Below are 19,940 nucleotides of genomic sequence, written 5' to 3'. Positions count from 1 at the left end.
AGCGGTTTCCCGCCGGGGCCGTTTGGCAGGTGCGCGCCGTGACTTCCGGCGTTGCCCGGGAGCCGCCGGAGGAGGAGCGGCGCGGGGGATGCGGCTGCGGCGGCGGCGGCGGCGGCCGAGCGCGGGGGGCGGCGGCGGCGGCGGCGGCGGCGGGGGGCGCGGGCCGGCGATGGCGCGGCGGCGCTGAGCGCGCGGGGCGGGCGGCGGCCGGAGGGCGCGCGCGGCGGCGGCTCCATGGCCCGGGCGCGCTGAGGGACGCGGCTCTCGCCTCAGCCCGGCGGCGGCGGCCGAACAATGAAGCTCCTGAAGCCGACCTGGGTCAACCACAATGGTGAGTGCGCGCGGGGGCGCCGGGCGCCGGGCCGGGCCGCCGGGGAGCCGCGCGCCCGCCTTCCCGCCTCGCCCCGGCGCGGGGGCGCCCGGGCCGCGGGGCCGGCGGGGCGGACTCCGTCCTCGCGCGGGGGCCCCGGGCGCCTCACGTGCTCGCGCCCCGCACGTGCGCGGAGCCCTCGGCCTGGCGGGCCGGGCGGAGGCCGCAGCCCGGCGGCGGAGACGGACCCCGGGCGCGGGCCGGGCCGGGCCAGCGTGTGACGGCCGGGCGCGGGGGCCCTTTCGCTGGCGGCGCGGGGGCCTGGAAGGGGCACGTCCTGCCGCCCCCGGGGCTGCATCCGCTGCCTGTGCCTCCGAGTGGAGCCCCGTGACGCCAGGCTGAGCCCCCCCCCCCCCCCCCAGCCCGCGGGACTGCGTTCGCGCCGAGTTGGAGCGCCCGGGCCCCTCGGGTGGAGCGGACTGCTCCGTGCCCTGGGTTAAGAGGCTGGTGCAGAGACGCGTGCCGTGCCCGGCAGTGCTGGCCCAGTTCTGCCTGGGGCGCCCACCTGCTGCAGGGCTTGGCCTCGGCTCCCTGGGACGGGAGGGGCGCCAGCCGCCAGCCCCCACGGGCAGCGCTGGGTGGGGGCCTGTCCTCCAGGCCAGGGTCCCCGCCACCGCCGGCTGTCTGACTGCTGATAGACAGGAGCCACCCTGGTTCTGCCCTGTTCCTCGTTTGTACTCAGCCGGGCGCCTAGAGGGAGCTGCAGGGCTCTTCTAGAGCTGGTCGGGTAGGTGCTCTCTCCTTCTCTGAGCCGGTGGCGCTCAGTTCTGAGCTGGGGTCTCGGGATGCCTCCTGCAGCAGCGGCTGCACTGAGCAGCACTCTGCTGTTGGGCGGGGCACTGCTCTGTCACTTCCCTGGGTCCGGGCGAGGTCTCTCTTTGCTCCTGGTACTCAGTAGACTCTCTGGGCCCCAGGGTGGGTGCCGTACGTGCCCCCAGCGCAGGGACTGCCTGGCTCGCTCCGTATCCCTTGCCCCACGCGGCTCTGCCTTCTGTACAGAGGGCCTGATGACGCTGCCTGTCGCAGGTGAGAGCTGAGGTGGCTAACTGACTAACTGGGTTGGCGGCGCGCGAGCGCGAAAGCGGGGAGCTCTGGTTTCGTTTCTCCTGCCTCTTGCTCCAAGTGCGTTTCCTGAGGCGTAGGGTGAGGGCTGGGCTCCCCGGCAGAGCTGGGCGGACGTTCAGTCGTCGTAAGTTGTGCGTGTGGGTCAGGAAGGGAGAGTCCGGTTGCTGTGCCTGTGAAGCCGGCGGCGCCCGTGCAGTCCGGCTCTGTGTGTGGCGCTCGCTCCTCCTGTCTTCCCCCCGCTCATCATTGCTGGCCTCGTGATGAGCTCCTTTGTAGGACATGATTTTCACGCTGCATAAGCACAAGCAGGTCGGGATGCTTAAGCGATCATTTAGGCACGGGTGGGAAAGAGTCAGCTGGGCAGGGTGGGCCGGACTGTGGGCCGGGCTCCTTCCTGTGGCCTCCCCGCCGGCCTTGAGGACAGGGAGCCTCACGGTGCCTGCCCTGCCTGCTTCGTGGTGCAGTCGGGGTGTTTGCTTGGGGAGGAAGACAGAGGGCTCCCCAGAGTCTGAAGTGCGTTAGAAACCTGGAAGGTAATGATAAAAGAAACTGAGACTCCTTTAGACCTGTTCTCTGTCGAATCTCCTTTCTTTTAAAGTCTCCTGAAATCAGCCCCAGTCTCATGGAGCGTTCAGAAGGACCGTTGCTGGTAAATGACAGCTCTCCTGAAGCGCAGGCTGGCTGCTGGTCTGGACCACGCCTGCGCCGTCCGGTAAAGACTGGTGAATAGCGGGAGCCGCTCGGAATCCCAGCGGTGGGTGGTGGCCAGTAAAGAAGGCCGCCCGTACTTCAGTTTAACAAACCAAATAGGTCGAGGTGCTTTGGAGAGTACGTCACTGCGCTTTCTGGTTTCCTGACTTTGCACTCCGTCTCCTGACTGGTTATGCGGCTCGAACGTACTCTGTCTGGGCTCTCAGAGCCCAGGGAGGGAAGGCGCTCCGCGGGGCAGGGCCCGGTGGCCAGGCTGCTGGGCGAGCGTCTGCCGAGTGCAGGTGTGCGTGCCCGCCGTCTGTTCCCGGGCTGACGAGATGGTGAGGCCTTGCCTCCAGGGGAGGCGTTCTCTGTCCCAGCACTGCTGCCATTTTGGGGCACGTGATTGTGTGGAGACCGGCCCGTGTGTTGTAGGGTGTTAGCGGCAGCCCTGGCTTCTGCACAGGGGCGCCTTCACACACTGACACACACAGACATTACCCACTTGTGGCAATGGAACCTGTTTCCAGACGTTGCCGGGGCCCCTGTTGGCCAGGCCAGAACCCCCAGGTGAGAACCACTGTGCTAAGGAGGTGAGTTAAATCTTGAAGTCATGTCACAGAAAGGAGCTTTGAACGTGGGGTCAGAGCAGGTTCAAGACATCATCATTTGTTAACTGAATTCTTGGGCTTTTGACTCCACCTTCTGCACCTTGGTGAGATCCGACCCTGCGCCCAGCCTCGGAAGGCCGTCTTCAGCTGAGGTGCGTTACAGGCGCCCGTGAGGCTTGCCGTGTGTGTAGCGGTTACATACAGGGGACTGTCCGCACATGTGTGTGGTGCGTGGTTTATCCTGTGTTGTGGGAGACAGTATTCCTTTGCTGTCCAGTCGCTCAGTCACGTCTGACTCTGCGACCCCATGGACTAGAGCACGCCAGGCTTCCCTGCCCTTCACCATCTCCCAGAGCTTGCTCAAACTCACCAACCCTGAGTTGTGATGCCATCCAACCTTCTCATCCTGTCGTCCCCTTCTCCTCCTGCCTTCAGTCTTCCCCAGCATCAGAGTCTTTTACAGTCAGTTGGCTCTTAGCATCTGGTGGCCAAAGTATTTTATTTTAGGCCTGGCCAAGATAAGGTTTGTCTCTAATTAGCCTATGACCGTATATTGGTTAGAGAGTGAGAGCAGTTATGTTTCAGTTGTAGGAAAACGTAGTCTGTATGTTGCGAAAACTTGACTGGAGGTTCGTGGTTCTTCTCCTCCCTGGGCCTTTGTCCCCTTGTGGAGTTCATGCACAGCTCTTGAGTGAAGCCCATTCCAACGAGAAGGGCCGGGACTGACAGAGTCACGTCCTCCGTCGGTTCCTGGCTCACACTGGGACGGCAGTGCTGTGAAAAGGTGTCGGGCAAAGTTTCAACAACAGCGTAATTTTCCAGTTGTTCCGTTGCTTTGAGGTGTGCGTTTTTCTCCTGTCTGCGATCCCTTCTCATCCCACAGAGGATTTAAGGCCTTTTACTGCCATTTAAGAACGTCAGTTGGAAGGGGAGCCGCAGGGAAGGGGGGAGGCACCGCAGCCTCCTGGGTGCGTAAAGGCCCGCATGGCTGCTCTGAGGACAGGCCGGGAGGAGGTGACGCTTCGTGACCGCGTGGTCATTCCCGTAACCTGTGCTGTTGGCCCGGATCAGACTAGTCCAACAGGCTGGTGTCTGGGGACGTGCTGGGTCTCCGCCGCTGGCGGGGATGAGGCTCCGGGAGCCGGTGGGTGAGGGTGCGCTGTGGCCTCACCGCCGTGTCTCTCGGTGGTTGCTGCCGGGGACCTGTTCACCCGTCCCACTCGATTGTGAGCTGCTTGAGGACGAGGGCTTTGCCTTTCGTTTTGGAGTCAGGTGGTCCTCCTCTTGTCTCTGCTGCTTGCCAGGCCTGTGTTCCAGAAGGCTCTTGACATCTCTTACCTGGTCTGCTGAGTGAGGCGGGTGACACCTGCCTGGCCTGCCCCCAGCTCAGCTGTGAAGGCTCGGGAAGTGTATGCTCTTCACAGTCTCGCACCAGCTTCCGCCTGGAGACAGTAGTGGGGTTTGGAAAAGTAACCAGGATACGTCTGACGAAGGCTCAGAAGCAACTGGGTGGGATTCTGCTTTGCATCATGCGCTTGGGGTTTATACCCTAAACGCTGAATCCTCCTGCAGAGAAGTCCTGTGGGACCAGAGGTGGACGTGCGCCGGGCAGGCGCGGGGCAGACCGCTGGACAGACGGCTGTCCAGAGTGCAAAGCGGACAGCCTCCAGGGAGGAGGCGGGGTTGGGGCACGCGTGCCGTAGGCCTGAGCCTGGCCCTTGGGAGGACAGGGGGTGGAGGACGTGCTGCTGCTCGGGAGTGTCTGGAGTGAAGGCCCCGGGAGGGCTCGAGCGGGCGAGCGTGTCAGCGATGGGCCGCGCGGGCCACGGCCTCTGGGGCTCTGGGCTGAAGCCCTGGGCACCTGCCTGGAAGTGTGGGCTCCTCCCGGCGCGTTGCGGGGTGCCTGGGCCTTCCGGGGAGGCCGGGTGTTGCAGGGAGGCGGTTTCCTAGGTCTGGGCGTGAGACGCAGTGGAGGCAGGAGGTCGGGGTGGGAGTGGGCCAGGCCGAGGCAGGCGACTAGGTTGGAGACACTCTGTGGGTTTCGTTAAGACGCTGAGAAGAAGGTGGAGACGGAGGCCAGAAAGGAAGGTGTTTGCAGATACGTCTTTGGACTTAAGGAGTGTGTGAAAAGCTGCTTTCGCCTTAGGAGTAGAGTTTCGGTCACACAGCCGGGAGGGCCCTGCAGCCGTGGGCCCCGTCTTGGGACCTGTCTGCCTCGAGCCCTCCTCTTCCCCAGAGGGGCGAGGTGCCTCTGTTTCTCCAGGGGTCTGCCCGTGGACTGTCAGGGTGTGCGGCTCCCGAGACCTGCTGCGGTCAGCAGCACACCTGGAGACAGAGCGGGCGTTGGGCATGGCGCAGACCCTGGCCGCCCACCCGCCTTCCGCAGTGTCTGCCGCGTGCCTGCCTCTCCTGCAGGGGCAGGGTGTGAGCACCGTCCTGGGTAGCAGCAGGCGACGCCATTCCCGCCAGGAGGAGTAGGTCGGGGCGGGGAGTCTACTCGGGGCTCCCTGGCGCCTCCTCGTGTGAGGAGAGGGGGCGGAAGGCCCGCCCTCGTCTCCCGCCCACTCCTCCTGCAGGCTCTGCACTCCCCCCAGGCTGCCTGGCAAGAAGCCCTGGTCTGAGGGAGCCCTTCTTCCCCTGGGGAGCCGCCACAGGCAGCCAGCAGTCCACCCCAGGCCAGATGGTGGGAAGGCGGCCCTCTGCGGGCGGAGCGTTCACGCAGAGGGCAGCCAGAGGACGCCTGCGGGGCGGGCCTGGGGCAGGGCAGAAGTCCACCTGGCACGGCTTCGTGGCTCTGCCGGGCCGCGGGCCTGGGCCAGGTGTGGGAGCCAAGGGACCTGGGCAGAGGCTGCGGCCGTGACCGCGCAGGAGGCGGCCAGGGTGGTGCCGGTGCAGTGAGCGTGCACGTTTGTGGGTGCGGGTGTGGACGTGGGTGTGGGTGTGACATTCACACACATACGCACACACACACATGCTGCTTTTGAAGTGTAACTTACATACTGAACTGCACAGACGTCTAGCTTCCCACGTGGTGAGTTTTGTCAAGCAGGCTCTGTGATCTGTTCCCCACTGGAGATGTGGAGTGTTCCCCCTCCCCAGAGAGTCGCCAGGTGGAATATGGGGGGGTGAACGCGACCCCCAGGGCCCGGGAGGCTGTGGAGGAGCAGCTGGGGCACCCGGGGGCCTTGCTGAAGCGCCGCTCTGCCTACAGCTGCCGTCGGGGCGCAGGCGGGGGGCTCCTCTGTCGGGCGCGTCCGCCGCCGAGTCGGCCCGTGGTCGTGTTAACGGGGTGTGGTCTGGGGAGCGGAGAGCTTGGTGGCTCTGCACTGGTCATCTGAAAAATGTAAAAAAGTTCTTCTGAGAAAAGTAAGACCTGTTTTCTTTAGGAAGTTAGAAAATGCAAAAACGAGAGCGCACTGCTAAGACTTTAGAACGTGGTCCTTCAGACCATTTGGGAAAGATAACTGGGTGACTTGGTGCTTTTAAACGTACCCGCCTTTGGGACCTCCCCAGGAGTCCAGTGGCTAAGACTGCACGCTCCCAGCGCGGGGCCTGGGGTTCAGCCCTTGTTGGGGAACTAGACCTCTCGTGCTGCGTGGGACGGCCGAAAGAAGCAAGCACACAGGCTTTACTTAGCGCATAGACTGCATCGTGAAGGTGCCTGGACCGCTGAAGACCTTAGCCGCAGGCCCACAGCACAGCAAACCCAGTGTTTCCATTGCAGCCTCCCTCCAGACAGCTGAGGTGCCGCCAGGCATTCTCCACGTAAATGATACTGTGGGGTGGCTGTTCTCTTTTTAAAATTGACCCAAAACAGTAATTCGTTTCCGGTGTGCAACACAATTTGTACATGTCGGAAAGGTGATCGTCACAGTAGGTATAGTTAGCGTCCGTCACTTCACAAGATCCCTTTTTCCTGATGAGAGCTTCCAGGATTCACTGTCTCAGCAGCTTCTACACACGCAGCACAGTATTATTACCCACAGTGTGAATTTTTTAGGTTGTTAAACAGATTTTCCCTCTGTGGGCATGTGGTGCTTGACCGCTCTTGCCTTTGCCATGGGTCTGGGCAGAAGGGATGGCACCGTGGAAACTCACAGGAAAAGAGACAGCAGTCTGCAAGCGTGCGCCTGCACCGGCTTCACCCCTGGCTCACGGCGCGAAAAGCCGAAGCCAGCCCAGCAACGGCTGCCTGGCGCGAGCCTCCAGCTTCCTTCCTGTGCGCTGTTTCGAACGTCTCGGGCAGCTGACACCCGAGAGGTGTCTGGCGGCGGTGCTGACTTAGGACCCAGAGGTTGTGGTTGAAGCGCTGGGGGTCCCAGAGGCCCCTTGGGCGTGCAGCCGGGCCCTGCTCCCTGGCGGGGCTGCCTCATGAGTCCCCCTCAGCCAAGAGGACCCGCCGTCCCGGCAGGTGTGTCAGAACGCGGGGCCTCTGCCCAGCCTTTCGCGACTGCCGGCGTTTGGGGGGCCCGCTGCACGCTGCAGGGCCTGGGGAGGCCCTGAGGAGGCAGACGAGGTACCCGGCGCTCGCGGCCCGCATCCTGCTGGGCAGAGTGGGCCAGATGCCGTGAGGCGGCCACACCGTTCCTGGGAGAGCAGACTGGCTCTGCGGGGTGGGGGGCACCCATGAGGGGAGCGAGGGTCGGAGGGGAGAGCTGGTGGGCGCGAGAGGGAGGTGGGGGGCCGGGCGGCCGGGCCTCTGTGGAGAGTGTAGGCGCCGGGCCTGGAGGCAGGCGGCCGGGCCTCTGCAGACTGCACGCTGTGGCACGGACGTGCACGCTTGGCACCTGCAGGGGAGCATATCCGCCCGCTGATGGCAACCACAGGTGTTTGACACTCGTGTGTGTCCGGATGGGCACGTGGTTTAAGAAAACAGGCCGTGAGGGTCTGTGCACGTGGCTCCTGCTTCCTGAGTGGTGGCAGTTCTGCCTGTGTGGGCTCGTCTGCGTGTCCCCAGCGGGAACGGCCACGTGGGCCCAGCAGCCGGACAAGTGTGCCCATCTCCCACCCCACCTGCCCGCTTGTGTGCAGACGTGCGTGGTCCGGGTCGGGTTTGGTTAGTGTTTGTTCAAGTTGTGAGAAAACGAGCGTAAGGTTTACCGTGTTGCCGTCTCCTACATGTGCTATTTAGCCGTGTCCTGCGTGTTCACACTGTGGGGCAGCCAGTCTCCACGCATTTTCATCTTGGGAAACTGGAGCTGCCCCAGCCCTTGGCACCGCCATCCTGCTCCGTGTCTCTCTGAGTCTGACTCCTCTCGGGCTTTTGTACAAGTGGAGTCGTGCGGTGCCTGCCTCTGTGACTGGCTGACGGGGATGGACAGCATGTCCTCAGGCTCGCCCCTGTTGCCTCTGTCAGGATTTCCTTGCTTTTTATTGCTGAATGATGCTCCACTGTGCAGCCACAGCACGGTTCCTCAGCCGTCATCCGCCACTGAGCCCTGGGGCTGCGTCCCGCTCTTGCCTCTTGTGGATGAAGCTGCTGGGAACGTGGGGTACAGATGCCTCCTTGAGACCCTGCTTCCAGTCCTTTGGGGCATAAACCTAGACGGGGAGTTGCTGGATCCCGGGTAGTTCTGGGCTTCCCTCGTGAGTCAGATGGTGAAGGGTCTGCCTGCAGTGCGGGAGATCTGGGTTTGATGCCTGGGTCAGGAAGATCCCCTGGAGGAGCGCGTGACAGCCCGCTCCAGTATTCTTGCCTGAGAATCCCCATGGACAGAGGAGCCTGGCGGGCTGCAGTCCGCGGGGTTGCAAAGAGTCGGACACGACGGAGCAGCTCGGCGCAGCCCAGCACGGCTCACTCCGTTCGCACGGCCCTGAGAGCTGCCGCGGGGGCTGCCCCAGCCCTTGCTCCCGCCAGCCCGCGGGGCGCGTTTCTCCCCGCCTCCCCGCCAGCCCCGGCCTCTGCTTCTCTTTCTTTTCCCCTCACGGTGGCTGTCCTTCGGAGAACGTCCGTCTGAGCCTCTGCCCGTTGCTTACAGGTGTCCGAGGCCCTCTCACCTGCCGGCGTCTGTCCGGCCCCGGCTGTGGCTTCGGGCCTCAGTGCTCCCTCGGCGTCTCTGTTGCAGGGCGAGGTCTTAGTTGCCCTGCCCGTGGCGTGTGGGACCTTAGTTCCTGGGCCAGGGATCAGACCCACCTCCCCTGCACCGCAAAGTGCGTTCTTATTCACTGGACCACCAGGGGGGTCCCCCTTGGCCCATTTTGAATCAAAGTTTTGGAGGTTTTTTGTCATTAAGTTTTAGGAGTTTTCTGTGTATTCTGGACACCTGATGTCACTCACCAGCGTCTCTCACATTCCACGGTGGCCTTTCGCCTCTGTTGATAGCACCCTCTGATGAGTGACAGGTTTCAGGAAATCCAGGTTGTCCCGTTTCTCTAACGCCCGTGCCTTTGCTGTCGCGTCTTAACAAACTGTTGCCCAATCCAGTGTCACGAAGCTTTTTCCTCCCTCTGCTTTCTTCTAAGAGTTCTTATGATGTTACGTTCAACATCCGGGCCCTTGTTCCATCTCAGGTTGGTTTTTGTAGGTGGTGTTAGGTGAAGGTCAGGACTCGGGGGCCTCCTAAGGCCCAGGAGGAGGGTTCTGTCTGAGCGCCCCGGTCAGAACCGGCTTCGGTAGCTGACTCTCTTCCTGCCCAGTGGGGAGCTGCGTGCCGCAGCCGCGTGCTGCTCGGATCAGCACCCCCAGACAGCACGGGAGTGGGGTGCTCGGGGGGTTAGGGTCAGGGCCGTCTGGGAGCAGAGCCCGAGGGTGGGCTGCCGGCTGCCGCGGCTCCCAGGGTATCCCTCACTTGTGTCGCCGTCTCTGCAGAGCCCATCGGGGGCGCGTCTCTGTGGCTCCACAGCCGGCTCTCACGCTGCAGCCACAGCGCCACTGCCAGAGCCCCTCAGAGGTCCCTCCGTGTGTCCTCTGACCCGAGGCGCGCCCCTGCAGAGGAGACGGGTGCCAGCCTCGCTGAGCGCAGTGCGCCCTGCAGAGAGGCTCCGGACTGAGGCGCAGGCCACGGAGGCCCCGTGACGTGGAGCCCTCGTCTGCCTCCTCCGGCCAGCTGGCTGTCCTGTAGATTGGAGACCGGCCGTGGACCAGGGTTCCGGCCACCCGTCCTTAGATGAGGGTTCCGGCCGCCCGTCTGGTGGATGAGGGTTCCGCTGCCTGTCTATAGATGAGGGTTTCGGCTGCCCGTCTGGTGGATGAGGGTTCCAGCCGCCCGTCCATAGATGAGGGTTCCGCTGCCCGTCTATAGATGAGGGTTCCGCTGCCCGTCCTTAGATGAGGGTTCTGGCCGCCCGTCCATAGATGAGGGTTCCGCTGCCCGTCTGGTGGATGAGGGTTCCGCTGCCCGTCCTTAGATGAGGGTTCCAGCCGCCTGTCTAGATGAGGGTTCTGCTGCCCATCTGGTGGATGAGGGTTCCGCTGCCCGTCTGGTGGATGAGGGTTCTGGCCGCCTGTCTAGATGAGGGTTCCGCTGCCCGTCTGTAGATGAGGGGCCACATAGAGAGCTGAAGCGCCTTCCTCGAGGCTGTGCAGCTGGCGAGCGGCAGGGCTTGGGCCCACCCGTTTCTGCCGTCCTCTCGTCCTCCAGCTCTACAGCGCCTTCCCCGTGAGAGCTGCTGCTGCTCCTGCCCCCGGGTGGCAGCCTGCCCCCTGGTCTGCACTCCTGGGTGGTGCCCCGTCTTCTGGCTGACCCTCCGCCTTGGGGGCTCAGGGCACTTGTGGTTTCTGCAGGAAGCCCCGGGCTGAGTTCAGTGGCTCCGCCCCCGGCTCCACGCTGAGGCTTGCGCCGTGTGCATCCTGCCTCCCTGGGGTTGTGCGTGTGCCGGGCCGGGCTCTGGGTGCTCCGGGTGGGTCTGCGGGCAGGTGAGTGTGCTGTGCTCCAGCCGGGCACGTGGGTGCTCCTTGCTGTACCACTTAGGACTGATGCCAGCTCAGCTCCGATGGCAGCTGCGCAGGCGAGTTGGCCTGTACAGCACACGGAGGAGCAGGCTTCTTGGGTTATCTTGTCCCCGCGCGTCCTTTCTCTTCCACATGGTGCAGATGGCAGGGAACCGCCTTCACAGCAGCTTCCCTGCAGCCCCTCTGCCTGCGGGGACGGGCGGCAAGCCCCCATGCTGCCCACGCCTGCCTTCCCGGGGCCGCTGTGGACGGTATCTGGGCTCTCCTGAGGGTGGAGGGGGCCTGTGCGGGTCTGTGCCCCGGGATGAGCTCTGGCGGTCGCTGCGCGCAGGTGGGTGCTGCTGGGTCAGGGCCGACAGCTGCCAGGCAGAGCTGGCCTGTCCTGACAGCCGTGGCCCGGGGCCTGAGTGGCCGCTGCCTCCAGAGCGCAGAGCAGGAGCGCTCAGTGCCTATGCCTGCCGCTCCCCGGCACCGTGGCGTGACCAGGCGGAGGCCTTCCTCGGCCTCGTGGAAGCTTGCGCTTGGCTTCACCATGGCCGTGCCCTCTGGGAGACAGCGCTGCAGGGAGCCACACTCCCGTTCGGTTCCCGCTTGCTGTCACGTGACACCGGAGCCTGACCCACGTGCCCACGTCCACCGTGCCCCTCTGTTGTGATGCAGACAGTGTCCTCAGCTGAGAGACCCCTGGCGACCACCCCACATCTGTGTTGGTGACCGCCGATGTCCAGCTCACCATCAGGCTGCTTGTGTGTCCCTGAGCCCCCTCCCTGGGCCGGGCCCAGGGTTGAAGGAGGCCGAGAGCTGGCTGGGAGACACCGGTGGGCACAGACAGTCTGCTGCAGGGCCTCTGCTGGTCAGTCTGCCCAACTGCCTCCAGCCTCGTGGGCCCCAGTGGGGCCTGGCCTTCCCCGCGGGGAGTGCCGTCTGATCGACCGTGGGGCTGCGCTCGCGGAGACGACTCCGTGACGCCGATGGGGCCCAGCTGAACCGGAGTGGGGCAGGTTGGGGGGTTCCCATTGCTGCCGCCCCTGGGACTGGGGCGGGCCGAGCTGCCTCCCAGACACGCCCACCTGGTGGTGACTTGGGTGAGTGTGGGGTCTGCAGGCCCAGCCCGCGGGCACAGGACGTTGCCCCGCTGTCGTGCCCGGGCAGCTGTGGGCAGCTCGCGCCGTTGCTCGCTTGTGGCGTTTGTTGGCAGCCTGCTGTGCCCTCGGGCGGTGGGCGGGCTGTGCTTGAGTCGCTGGTGTCTTGCGCGTGTGGGTCTGTGACTGTGTGTTTCTTTCCTCTGTTCCCAGGAAAACCAATATTTTCAGTTGATATTCACCCGGACGGGACCAAGTTTGCAACTGGAGGGCAAGGTAGGTTCTGGGGAGCAGCGGGGCGCTGTGCCCACCCTCGCCCGCCCCCCGCTCTGCAGCGCACCCGTGGCAGCTCACGGCCGAACCTGGGGCTCAGTGCGCACTCCGAGTGTTCTGGCCGCAGGTTGATGTTCTGACCCCTGCTGAGTGGGCTCCTGGTTTAGGCAGCCTGCACCCTGGCTTCCTGAGCGCGGGGAGGCTGGTGGTCCCACAGCAGAACTGGAGGGGGCTGGGCGCAGGCTTCAGCCTGCTGTCACTGCGCGTCTCTCAGGGCTCAGGAGAGCTCCGCTCACTACCCGGGGCCGGGGCTCCGTCCTCATCCGCACGGGTGCGCCTGCCTGCCGGGCCGGCACCCTGAGGTCCGGGGCTGATGAGGAAGAGTCCTAAGATCCTGGCCAAAAGGCCATCTTGGGGGCGCTGTGTGGAGATTTTGACACAGCCATGTCCAGGCCCTTACTGGTTTTCGCTTCTGTACTGGAGAGTTAGAGAGGGGCTGCCCTTTTGGGAGTTCCTAGCAGTGGAATCCCTCCTGAGATGCTCAGGTGTGTGTGCCAGCAGAGTGCCCGCTGCCTGGCGGTGGGGAGGTGTGGGGTCCCCTGCACAGCCGCTCGTCTCCCGGATTGGCACGAGGCCCCCCTGGGCCCCTGGTGGGCCCGTGTTGGAGGCCAGGCCAGGGTCGAGGGCAGAGCCCGGGCCTCCGAGCCCAGCAGCGCTTGTTTCCATTCATCTGCCCGGTCAGCCTGACTGTGTGCTGGGTGAGGGTGGGGCACGGTGTCCTGTGCCTGCTCCAGACTCCTCGAGTCGTTTCTGCTTCTCCGTTCCAGGACAGGATTCTGGGAAGGTTGTAATCTGGAATATGTCTCCAGTCCTCCAGGAGGATGACGAGAAGGACGAGAACGTCCCCAAGATGCTGTGCCAGATGGACAATCACTTAGGTATTTCAGGGTGGCCCTTTGCAGGCTTTGCGTGGTGGCACAGTGCCCAAGGTTAGCATGTGTGTTTATGATCAGAGAGCTCAGGCCGTGCGGCGCTAGCTCCCGTGGCCTGCTGTCTGACGCGCAGATCTTGGCTGCACACCGGGGTGAGTTATTCAGCAGAAGACCTGGCCCGCCCACAGAACCTCCTTTGGACAGTCCGCAGGTACCTCTGGTGATTTCCTGCTCACGAGCCATTCCCGCCTGATTCCACGGGGCTGTGGGACCAGTGGCCTGGAGGCAGTAGGGTTCCAGGGAAGGGTGCCCATGAGACAGCTAAGCAGACGCCAGGCTGGCCGCCGTGGCCCTTGGGGCCTCTGCCAGGCCCTCGGGCTCCCGCCGGGGTCGCGGTGTCCTCTCCCTCAGTAGCGCCGTAGCTGCCTGCCCTGGAGCATCTGGGGGCCGTACCCGGCTCTGGGGCCCGCCCAGCTGCCCCGGAGACGCGCGCTCCCAGTTACGCGTGCCCCCGTGGGCACTATGCCCCTCCCACCATCCACGTGAGGGCCACAGCCTGGACAGTGTCCTGTGTCGTGGGACTCGGGGGGGCTCCGACCGGCAGGGCCAGGGTCTCTGCCCGCTTAGTTGGCGCGTGCAGGGGAGTCTACCTGCGGTTGGGAAGGAACTGGTAGGTGGCTTGAAGCCAGTTTGATGCTCTACCAAGCTGCTTCCCTGGATGCTTTGGAGAGGGCGTCTCAGCCTTTTCTCACGAGCCCTCCTGTGGAGGGTCGTCCCAGGTCAGAGACGCGTCTCAGCACGCTGCACCCTGCTGACGCGAGGGGTCTGAGTTCCCAGTTCCCGGAACGCACGCTCAGCACTGACCTCCCAGAGACGAGCGCCCCTGCGGACCCTGCCCTGGGCGGGCGCTCGTGCACGTGGTTGGCGCCTCACGCGCCCGCTCCTGCCCCAGCAGGACGGCCTTCCTGAGCTGCGCCTGCCGCCCGGCCCCACAGACACTGATCTCTCTGTTTCTCTCCCCAGCGTGCGTGAACTGTGTGCGGTGGTCAAACGGTGGGATGTACTTAGCTTCCGGGGGAGACGACAAACTGATTATGGTGTGGAAACGGGCTACGTAAGCACTGTTTTTTCTTCCGTCTTGGTCCTAGAAGCTTCTTTACTGGTCTTTATCCCACCCTGGCACCCAGAGCTCCAGCTTCAGGGGTGGCAGGAAGTACATGTGCTTGGGGCAGCTACCCACCTGCCTGCAGACCAGCTCAGCGCCCCCCAGGGCTGGCGCTGGTGGCCTCTCTGGTTTCGTCCTGCGAGTGAGGCCTCCCCACACACGGGGTCCAGAGCCCGCCCTCCTTGGCGTTGGCCTGCTCCCTCTCTCCCGGGGCTCCACGGCCCCGCGGCCGCAGCACACCATCTCCAGGCCCCCTCAGGTTGGGCCTGGGCCTCTGGGCCAGGCAGGCTAGGAACCAGAGGCCTCCCGCTCAGCCGGAGTGTCCCTGGGGCTGTGGCTAGGAGAGCCTGCCTGTAGCCTGGGTGGGCTCTGCCGGACGGAGGGTGTTAGCGGGGCCTGCGGGGCCCGGGGGCCGCCCCAGTGCTGTCCCAGCCCGAGCACCCCAGCAGGGAGTTCACGGCCCTGCAGGAGGGCCTCGGATTCTGTGGCTTCAGCCAACGTAGAATGACATATGTGCGACCCAATTTGAGAGACAGAAGCAAATCACAATCCTGCCAATTAAAGGGAGCCGCAGGCTATGTGTGTGTGTTTCCGTGTGTCCCGGGCTGTGCTCCAGCGTAGATGGCGAGAGGGAGCTCTTTCGGAGTGACGTCCGGGCCTGTGGCCACCACGCCATTCTGTCTCTTGAACATGTTGCCACGGCTGGTCGGGCTGCGAGCGTCCACCCGGTGCACAGATGCGGCCTTGCCCGCCCAGCCCGTGCCGTGCAGCCGGCCGCTGTCTGTCTGTCTGTCTCCGTGGCGCCCACCCGGCCCCCCGCTGACTCCTCTCTCGCACAGGTACATCGGGCCCAGCACCGTGTTCGGCTCCGGTGGCAAGCTTGCCAACGTGGAGCAGTGGCGATGCGTCTCCATCCTGCGGAGTCACTCAGGCGGTGAGTGGGCTGCCCGGGGGGGGGGGCGCCGCAGCGGCCCGTGGAGCGCGGGGCCCCGGCGCAGCCCTGCGTCTGGCCGCCCCGACCCCTGCCTGCTCCAGCGGCGTCAGTGTGCCCACTCCTGCCCTCATGGGCTGTGTGTTTATATCTTTAATGTAGAACTCCCCACGTCCCGCTGTTTATCCTGGGAACTGAGTCACTGCCTCCTCAGCGGATCGCTAAGTCCGTAAGCGCACTTTCTTTATTCCGCAGACACCCGCCCACGGGGCCCACTGGCAGCTCCTTGCTTGACTTTGAGTGTGTTTAGAGTGTCTTCAGTGGGCTCTTTCAGGTCTGGACTGAGGTGGACAGCACTCGGTCAGAGGCCAGGGATCCCAGAGTCAGGGCAGTTCAGTCTTCTCCGAAAGCCTGCAGTCTGGCCGGGAAGGACCGGGCCGGCGTGCCAGGGGGCTGGGGGCCGGCAGTGAGCTGGCCGCATCTCACCCGCTGCATCTGGGGGTGCCGGCCGCATGTACAGGGCCGGTCCTGGAGGGCTCGTGGCCCTGCTGATGGGGGCCCTTACAGCCCTGGGGTCTGAGAGGGACCCTCCAGCCACTCTGTGGCAGAGGAGGTGGACTTGGGCTCAGGTGGAAACAGCCAGGGCCCAGCAGGGCCTGTGCGCATTAAGAGGAGACGGACTGGGGAGCTTCCAAGGCCGAGCAGCGGGGGAGCGGGCCCCTTGCGTGCCCGCAGAGCCAGCAGTGGGGGGTGTCCCCGAGCCCTTGGGGAGGAGCCTGCAGCTGGAGGGGGGTCGGGGGCCCACGCTGCAGACGGTGCTGGAAGGGTGAGCAGGGGCTGAGGGAGGGCCACCGGGTCACCCTGACGGAGTCAGCTACATCTCTGGAACCCAGCAAGCTGCCCGTGAGGCTCCCCAGGTGGGGGGCTCAGAGAGGACTTCCGTGGGCCCTCATCTGATACTGCGTCTAGCCCACCGCCCAGGGCTCCTCACAGGCAGGCAGAGCTGCTCACCTTCCGTGGGGGCGCCTCCGGCGGCCGGTGTGAGTAAAACATTTAAGAAAAAGGATCCTTGAGAAAGCAGAGGCAGATGGGGAGAAAGCGTTGGGTCTTGAAAAGCAGCATGTGAAAACCACGTGCTGGGCGTGTGTGACCAGGGTGGGGAGAAACGCCCTGATAGGAGCGCATCTCACCGCGGTGGACGCCGCCAGAGTGCAGTGTGATGTGTAGCGTGGAGCTGAAGGCAGAACGCAGGAGGAAACAGGGTTTGCTAGAAAGTTCTGGTTTCCACAGTTGATGCCACAGGGTCAGGAAACCCTGAGCAAATGGTAACCATGGGGGAGGCTGGGAGTCACCTTCAGAAATGGCTCCTGAGCCCACTTTATCTGTTGAGGCATGGTTTCTGACTATTAATAATTATTCTGAAGCATAGATATACTTATTCTTCAAAGGAAGCTACAACCCTGCCTTTCCGACAAATATGAACAAAGCTGGAAAAATCAGTAACACCAGAATACTTGTGAATTTAATAACATTTGACAGCAGTGATTCATTTTCACTAAGTGTGGCTTATAACAGAAGAATTTTGTGTTGTGGGGCTCTGTTCACATATGTTAACATACTAGGAAGTTAGGTAAGCAAAGCCAGGGTTAGCCTAGGGCATTCTGAAGTGAATATTAGGTTATTCAGTATCAATTCCTAATAAAAATCTTCGTTCTTTTTTAAATTGCCATAGATAACTGTTCCCTTACTGTGATAAGGTCTTCCCTGGGTCTTTGGGAGCAAGGGCAAACAGAGGCCACAGTTGAGCCTTGTCTTGTTGGTTTGGAGAGGAGACGGGCAAGGGTGGTGTCACCACGTCACTCCTGTGGGATCTCTGCACTGCAGTTAGACAGAGTCAGAAGGTGCGCAGGGGTGCCCTGGGGGTCCAGCAGGGAGGGTGCAGCCCTCTGCCTGCTGGATGCCGAGCTCTGTCCCTGGTCTGGGGACAGAGACCCCACCAGCTGTGTCAGTTCAGTCGCTCAGTCGGGTCCGACTCTGCGACCCCGTGGACTGCAGCATGCCAGGCCTCCCTGTCCATCACCAACTTGCGGAGTTCACTCAAGTTGGTGATGCCATCCAGCCATCTCAAGCTGCGTGGTGTACCAAAAAAAAGAGAGTAGGTACACTGGAAAATAATGCAAAGCGAGACGATGTGAGGAGTGAAGCTCCGAGAGCTCACGGAGCGTCGGAAAGCACTCCAGACTGATGGAAGGAAGTTGCTAGTTGGCCTCACATAAGAAAGCTTTGGCTTTCTCTAGCAATAGCCGAAGGGTGGCGGCAGCCAGAGTGGCGGCTGGAGTGTCCAGTGGTAGAGAGAGAGCCGTGCAGTTTTACTCAAGACTCCTGAGGAAGGTCTGGAAGGTGGTGTCTGGCGGGGAGAGCGGAGGGCAGGGAGGGGACGGGCACGTGGCCCCACCAGGCCGAGGGGCCCGCAGGGCAGTCGCCCGGGGTGTGGCCGTGGGCCTGGGGCCGGGGCGCTCGGCTGAGTGAGGCAGAGCTGCGCGGGGCCCTGGGCTGTGGGGCGGGGGGACCCACGGCGGCATCTGGGTGAGGGCCTGTCGGGCTGCGGGGGCCATGGCGGTGAACTCGGGGCGGGTGGTCGGGCAGATCCGGGGAGCAGAGCGGAGGTCGGGGGTGGGGGCAGACCTGTGAGCTGGTCGGGGGGCGCCCAGTGCAGGGGCTAACAGCGGGGCCGGGGCCCGGGGCGCGGCTGAGTCGTGGGAGGGGGGAAGTGAAGATGGTGAGAGCTTCAGGGTGAGCCCCCCGCCCCCGCTCCACAGCTGCCTGGGCACCAGGGGTCGCGTCGGCCACGGGGCAGCACGTGGAGGCCGTGGCCCTGGCGGGCGTGGTTCCTGCAGGTGTGGTCCGGTTCAGGCCCAGTTGGCAGGGCTTAGGAGAGACCTGGGCCTGGAACTCGGTGGAGCCTGGCTGGTCTCCTGCAGAGACAGGGCGAGCGCCGGCACAGGCAGGGGTGGGCCGGGCCGTCACGGCGGGAGGAGCCATCGGAGCGTCTGGGGGAGCGGTGGGGTGAGGCCAGGGAGGGCTCCTGGGCGTGGCCTGGGGACAGTGGCCGAGGCCAGGAGGCCAAGGTCGTTGGTGCAGTGGAAGACTCCCAGGCTGTCAGAGAAGCGCCCTCTGGGGGTGGCAGGGTGGAATGACGCTGGGGAGTTGGTGAGCGCGGCAGCAGCGGGGCGAGTGACTCAGGTGCTTGGTCTGAAGGCAGGTGCTCCGAGCTGGTGCGCGGGGAGGTTGTGTCCCTTGTGGAGGTTGACCACAGACTCGGCGGTGGCTCTAGAGGGCCTCTGGTAGGGCGAGTCGGGACGTGGGGGAAGCTCACACAGCGGGATGGACGTCGAGGAGGCCGCGGGCTCCTGAGAACGCGGGGCTGTGGGTTCTGGTCTGGCCACGGCGCCCCCTGGTGCAGCGCCACGGCCCGAGCACCACAGGAAAGCGCCGTCCAGAGGTGATGGGCCAGCAGCCACGCAGCAGCCGGCGGGGCCGAGGAGGCCGCGTGAGCTCAGCTGCAGGCCGCGTGGCGCGCTCCGGCCGTGAGAGGTGCGCGGCAGCGGAGATGGAAGGAGCGCTCGCCCCCAGACCACCAGCAGGACGGATGCTTGTCACGGTTAACAAAGCAAGATAAAATAGGAAAGAAGTAACAATTTTTAAAAGTGCCACAAGGGAGAGTAACAGACTTGACGACGATAACCTCCTACAGGAAGGAAAACTGATGGAATTGGCGGCTGATGTCTGTGTTGTCCACAGTTCAGGAAATTGCTAAGAAACTCACCTCCCTTCTGGAGTCCTACCTGAGCAGGCCTCTGCTCTAGGCCTTGGAAGCACAGGGGTCCGAGGTGTGCGTGGAGCCCCCAGCACCCACCCAGGCCCCAGAGGTTCCTGTGCCGCCTGCTATAGACCTGCCTTCACCTTAGACCGCCCCCCACAGCCTCCTCCCAGCACATGGGGGCACCAGGGGAGGCCACAGACAGTGTCAGAATGACGGGCAGTCTTGCCAAGTAAACAAAGATAGACTCAGCGGGCTAGAAGGGAGCCATCCTGAAGCTAAAAAGGAGGCTTTGAATCAGCGTGCTCACAGCACGTGAGGAGCCCCCGCCCACAAGCGCCCCACATGCGAGGTGTGCACAGTGCCGTGGGTGCCAGAGCCTGCTCCCGGCCCGCACCCGCAACGCAGAGGGGGTCGGCAGGAGAGCTTGTGCTGCCCCCGAGGAGCTCACGGCCTGGAGGAGAGGGCCCGACGGCTCTTGAGTGGCGGCTCTTTCTGTCTTCGCGCCCAGCCGTTGCTCCGTACACCCCGTGCCCAGCCAGGTGCTGCGCTCGGAGGAACCAGAGCGCCCTCGGCCGTCTGGCCCCCTCTGCCAGGGCTGCCACTCTTCATCTGAGTGTGGGCGGGGCCGCTGGGCGCTTCAGGCCTCCTGTCCAGTTGCAGGGCCTGAGTGGGGAGTGCTTCAGGGTGGTTTGGAAAGTCTAGCGATGGTGGTCCCGGGTCAAGTCTGCCCAGCCGTGAGAAGCCCGGGGCCGCTGACTGACCAACCGGCTGGCGGGCAGGGTGGAGCTGTGTGTGAGCACCCACGCCACGGTGAGAGACTGACCGCCCGCCCTTGTCTTCCAGATGTGATGGACGTTGCGTGGTCCCCCCATGACGCCTGGCTGGCCTCGTGCAGCGTGGACAACACTGTGGTCATCTGGAACGCCGTGAAGTTCCCAGGTCTGCGCCGCCTCTGCCCCGGCGGTCTGGCCACGGCGCCCCCTGGTGGTGGCTGCAGCGGGTGGTCTGGCTCCCCTCGGTTGGCCTCTCAGGGTCTTGCCAGTAATTCAGGTCTCCGTCGACCGTGTTTAAGGTTTGAAAGTTGACTTTAGAGACAGCAGTAGCCAA

General features: G+C 64.0%; 1 protein-coding gene across 2 annotated transcripts in view; it reads left to right on the top strand.

Moving 5' to 3' along the window:
• The first annotated feature begins 226 nt into the window (after positions 1 to 226).
• Positions 227 to 19,940, top strand: part of HIRA (histone cell cycle regulator) — a 44,890-nt gene continuing 25,176 nt past the window's right edge. The window contains exons 1-6 of one of the 2 annotated variants that reach the window (XM_068989743.1): positions 227 to 331; positions 11,923 to 11,985; positions 12,810 to 12,920; positions 13,938 to 14,028; positions 14,919 to 15,013; positions 19,677 to 19,772. In XM_068989743.1, the coding sequence (XP_068845844.1) occupies positions 295 to 331; positions 11,923 to 11,985; positions 12,810 to 12,920; positions 13,938 to 14,028; positions 14,919 to 15,013; positions 19,677 to 19,772 (493 nt within the window). In that variant the 5' untranslated portion in view covers positions 227 to 294. The remainder of the gene's footprint in view (positions 332 to 11,922; positions 11,986 to 12,809; positions 12,921 to 13,937; positions 14,029 to 14,918; positions 15,014 to 19,676; positions 19,773 to 19,940) is intronic. The other variant, XM_068989744.1, reaches the window with a different exon arrangement.

This window comes from Capricornis sumatraensis, chromosome 17, assembly GCF_032405125.1.
Source record: "Capricornis sumatraensis isolate serow.1 chromosome 17, serow.2, whole genome shotgun sequence".
Classification (NCBI taxonomy): Eukaryota; Metazoa; Chordata; class Mammalia; order Artiodactyla; family Bovidae; genus Capricornis; species Capricornis sumatraensis.
Note: the sequence above shows the minus strand (reverse complement) of the source record. Positions and strands in the feature narration are given on the sequence as shown.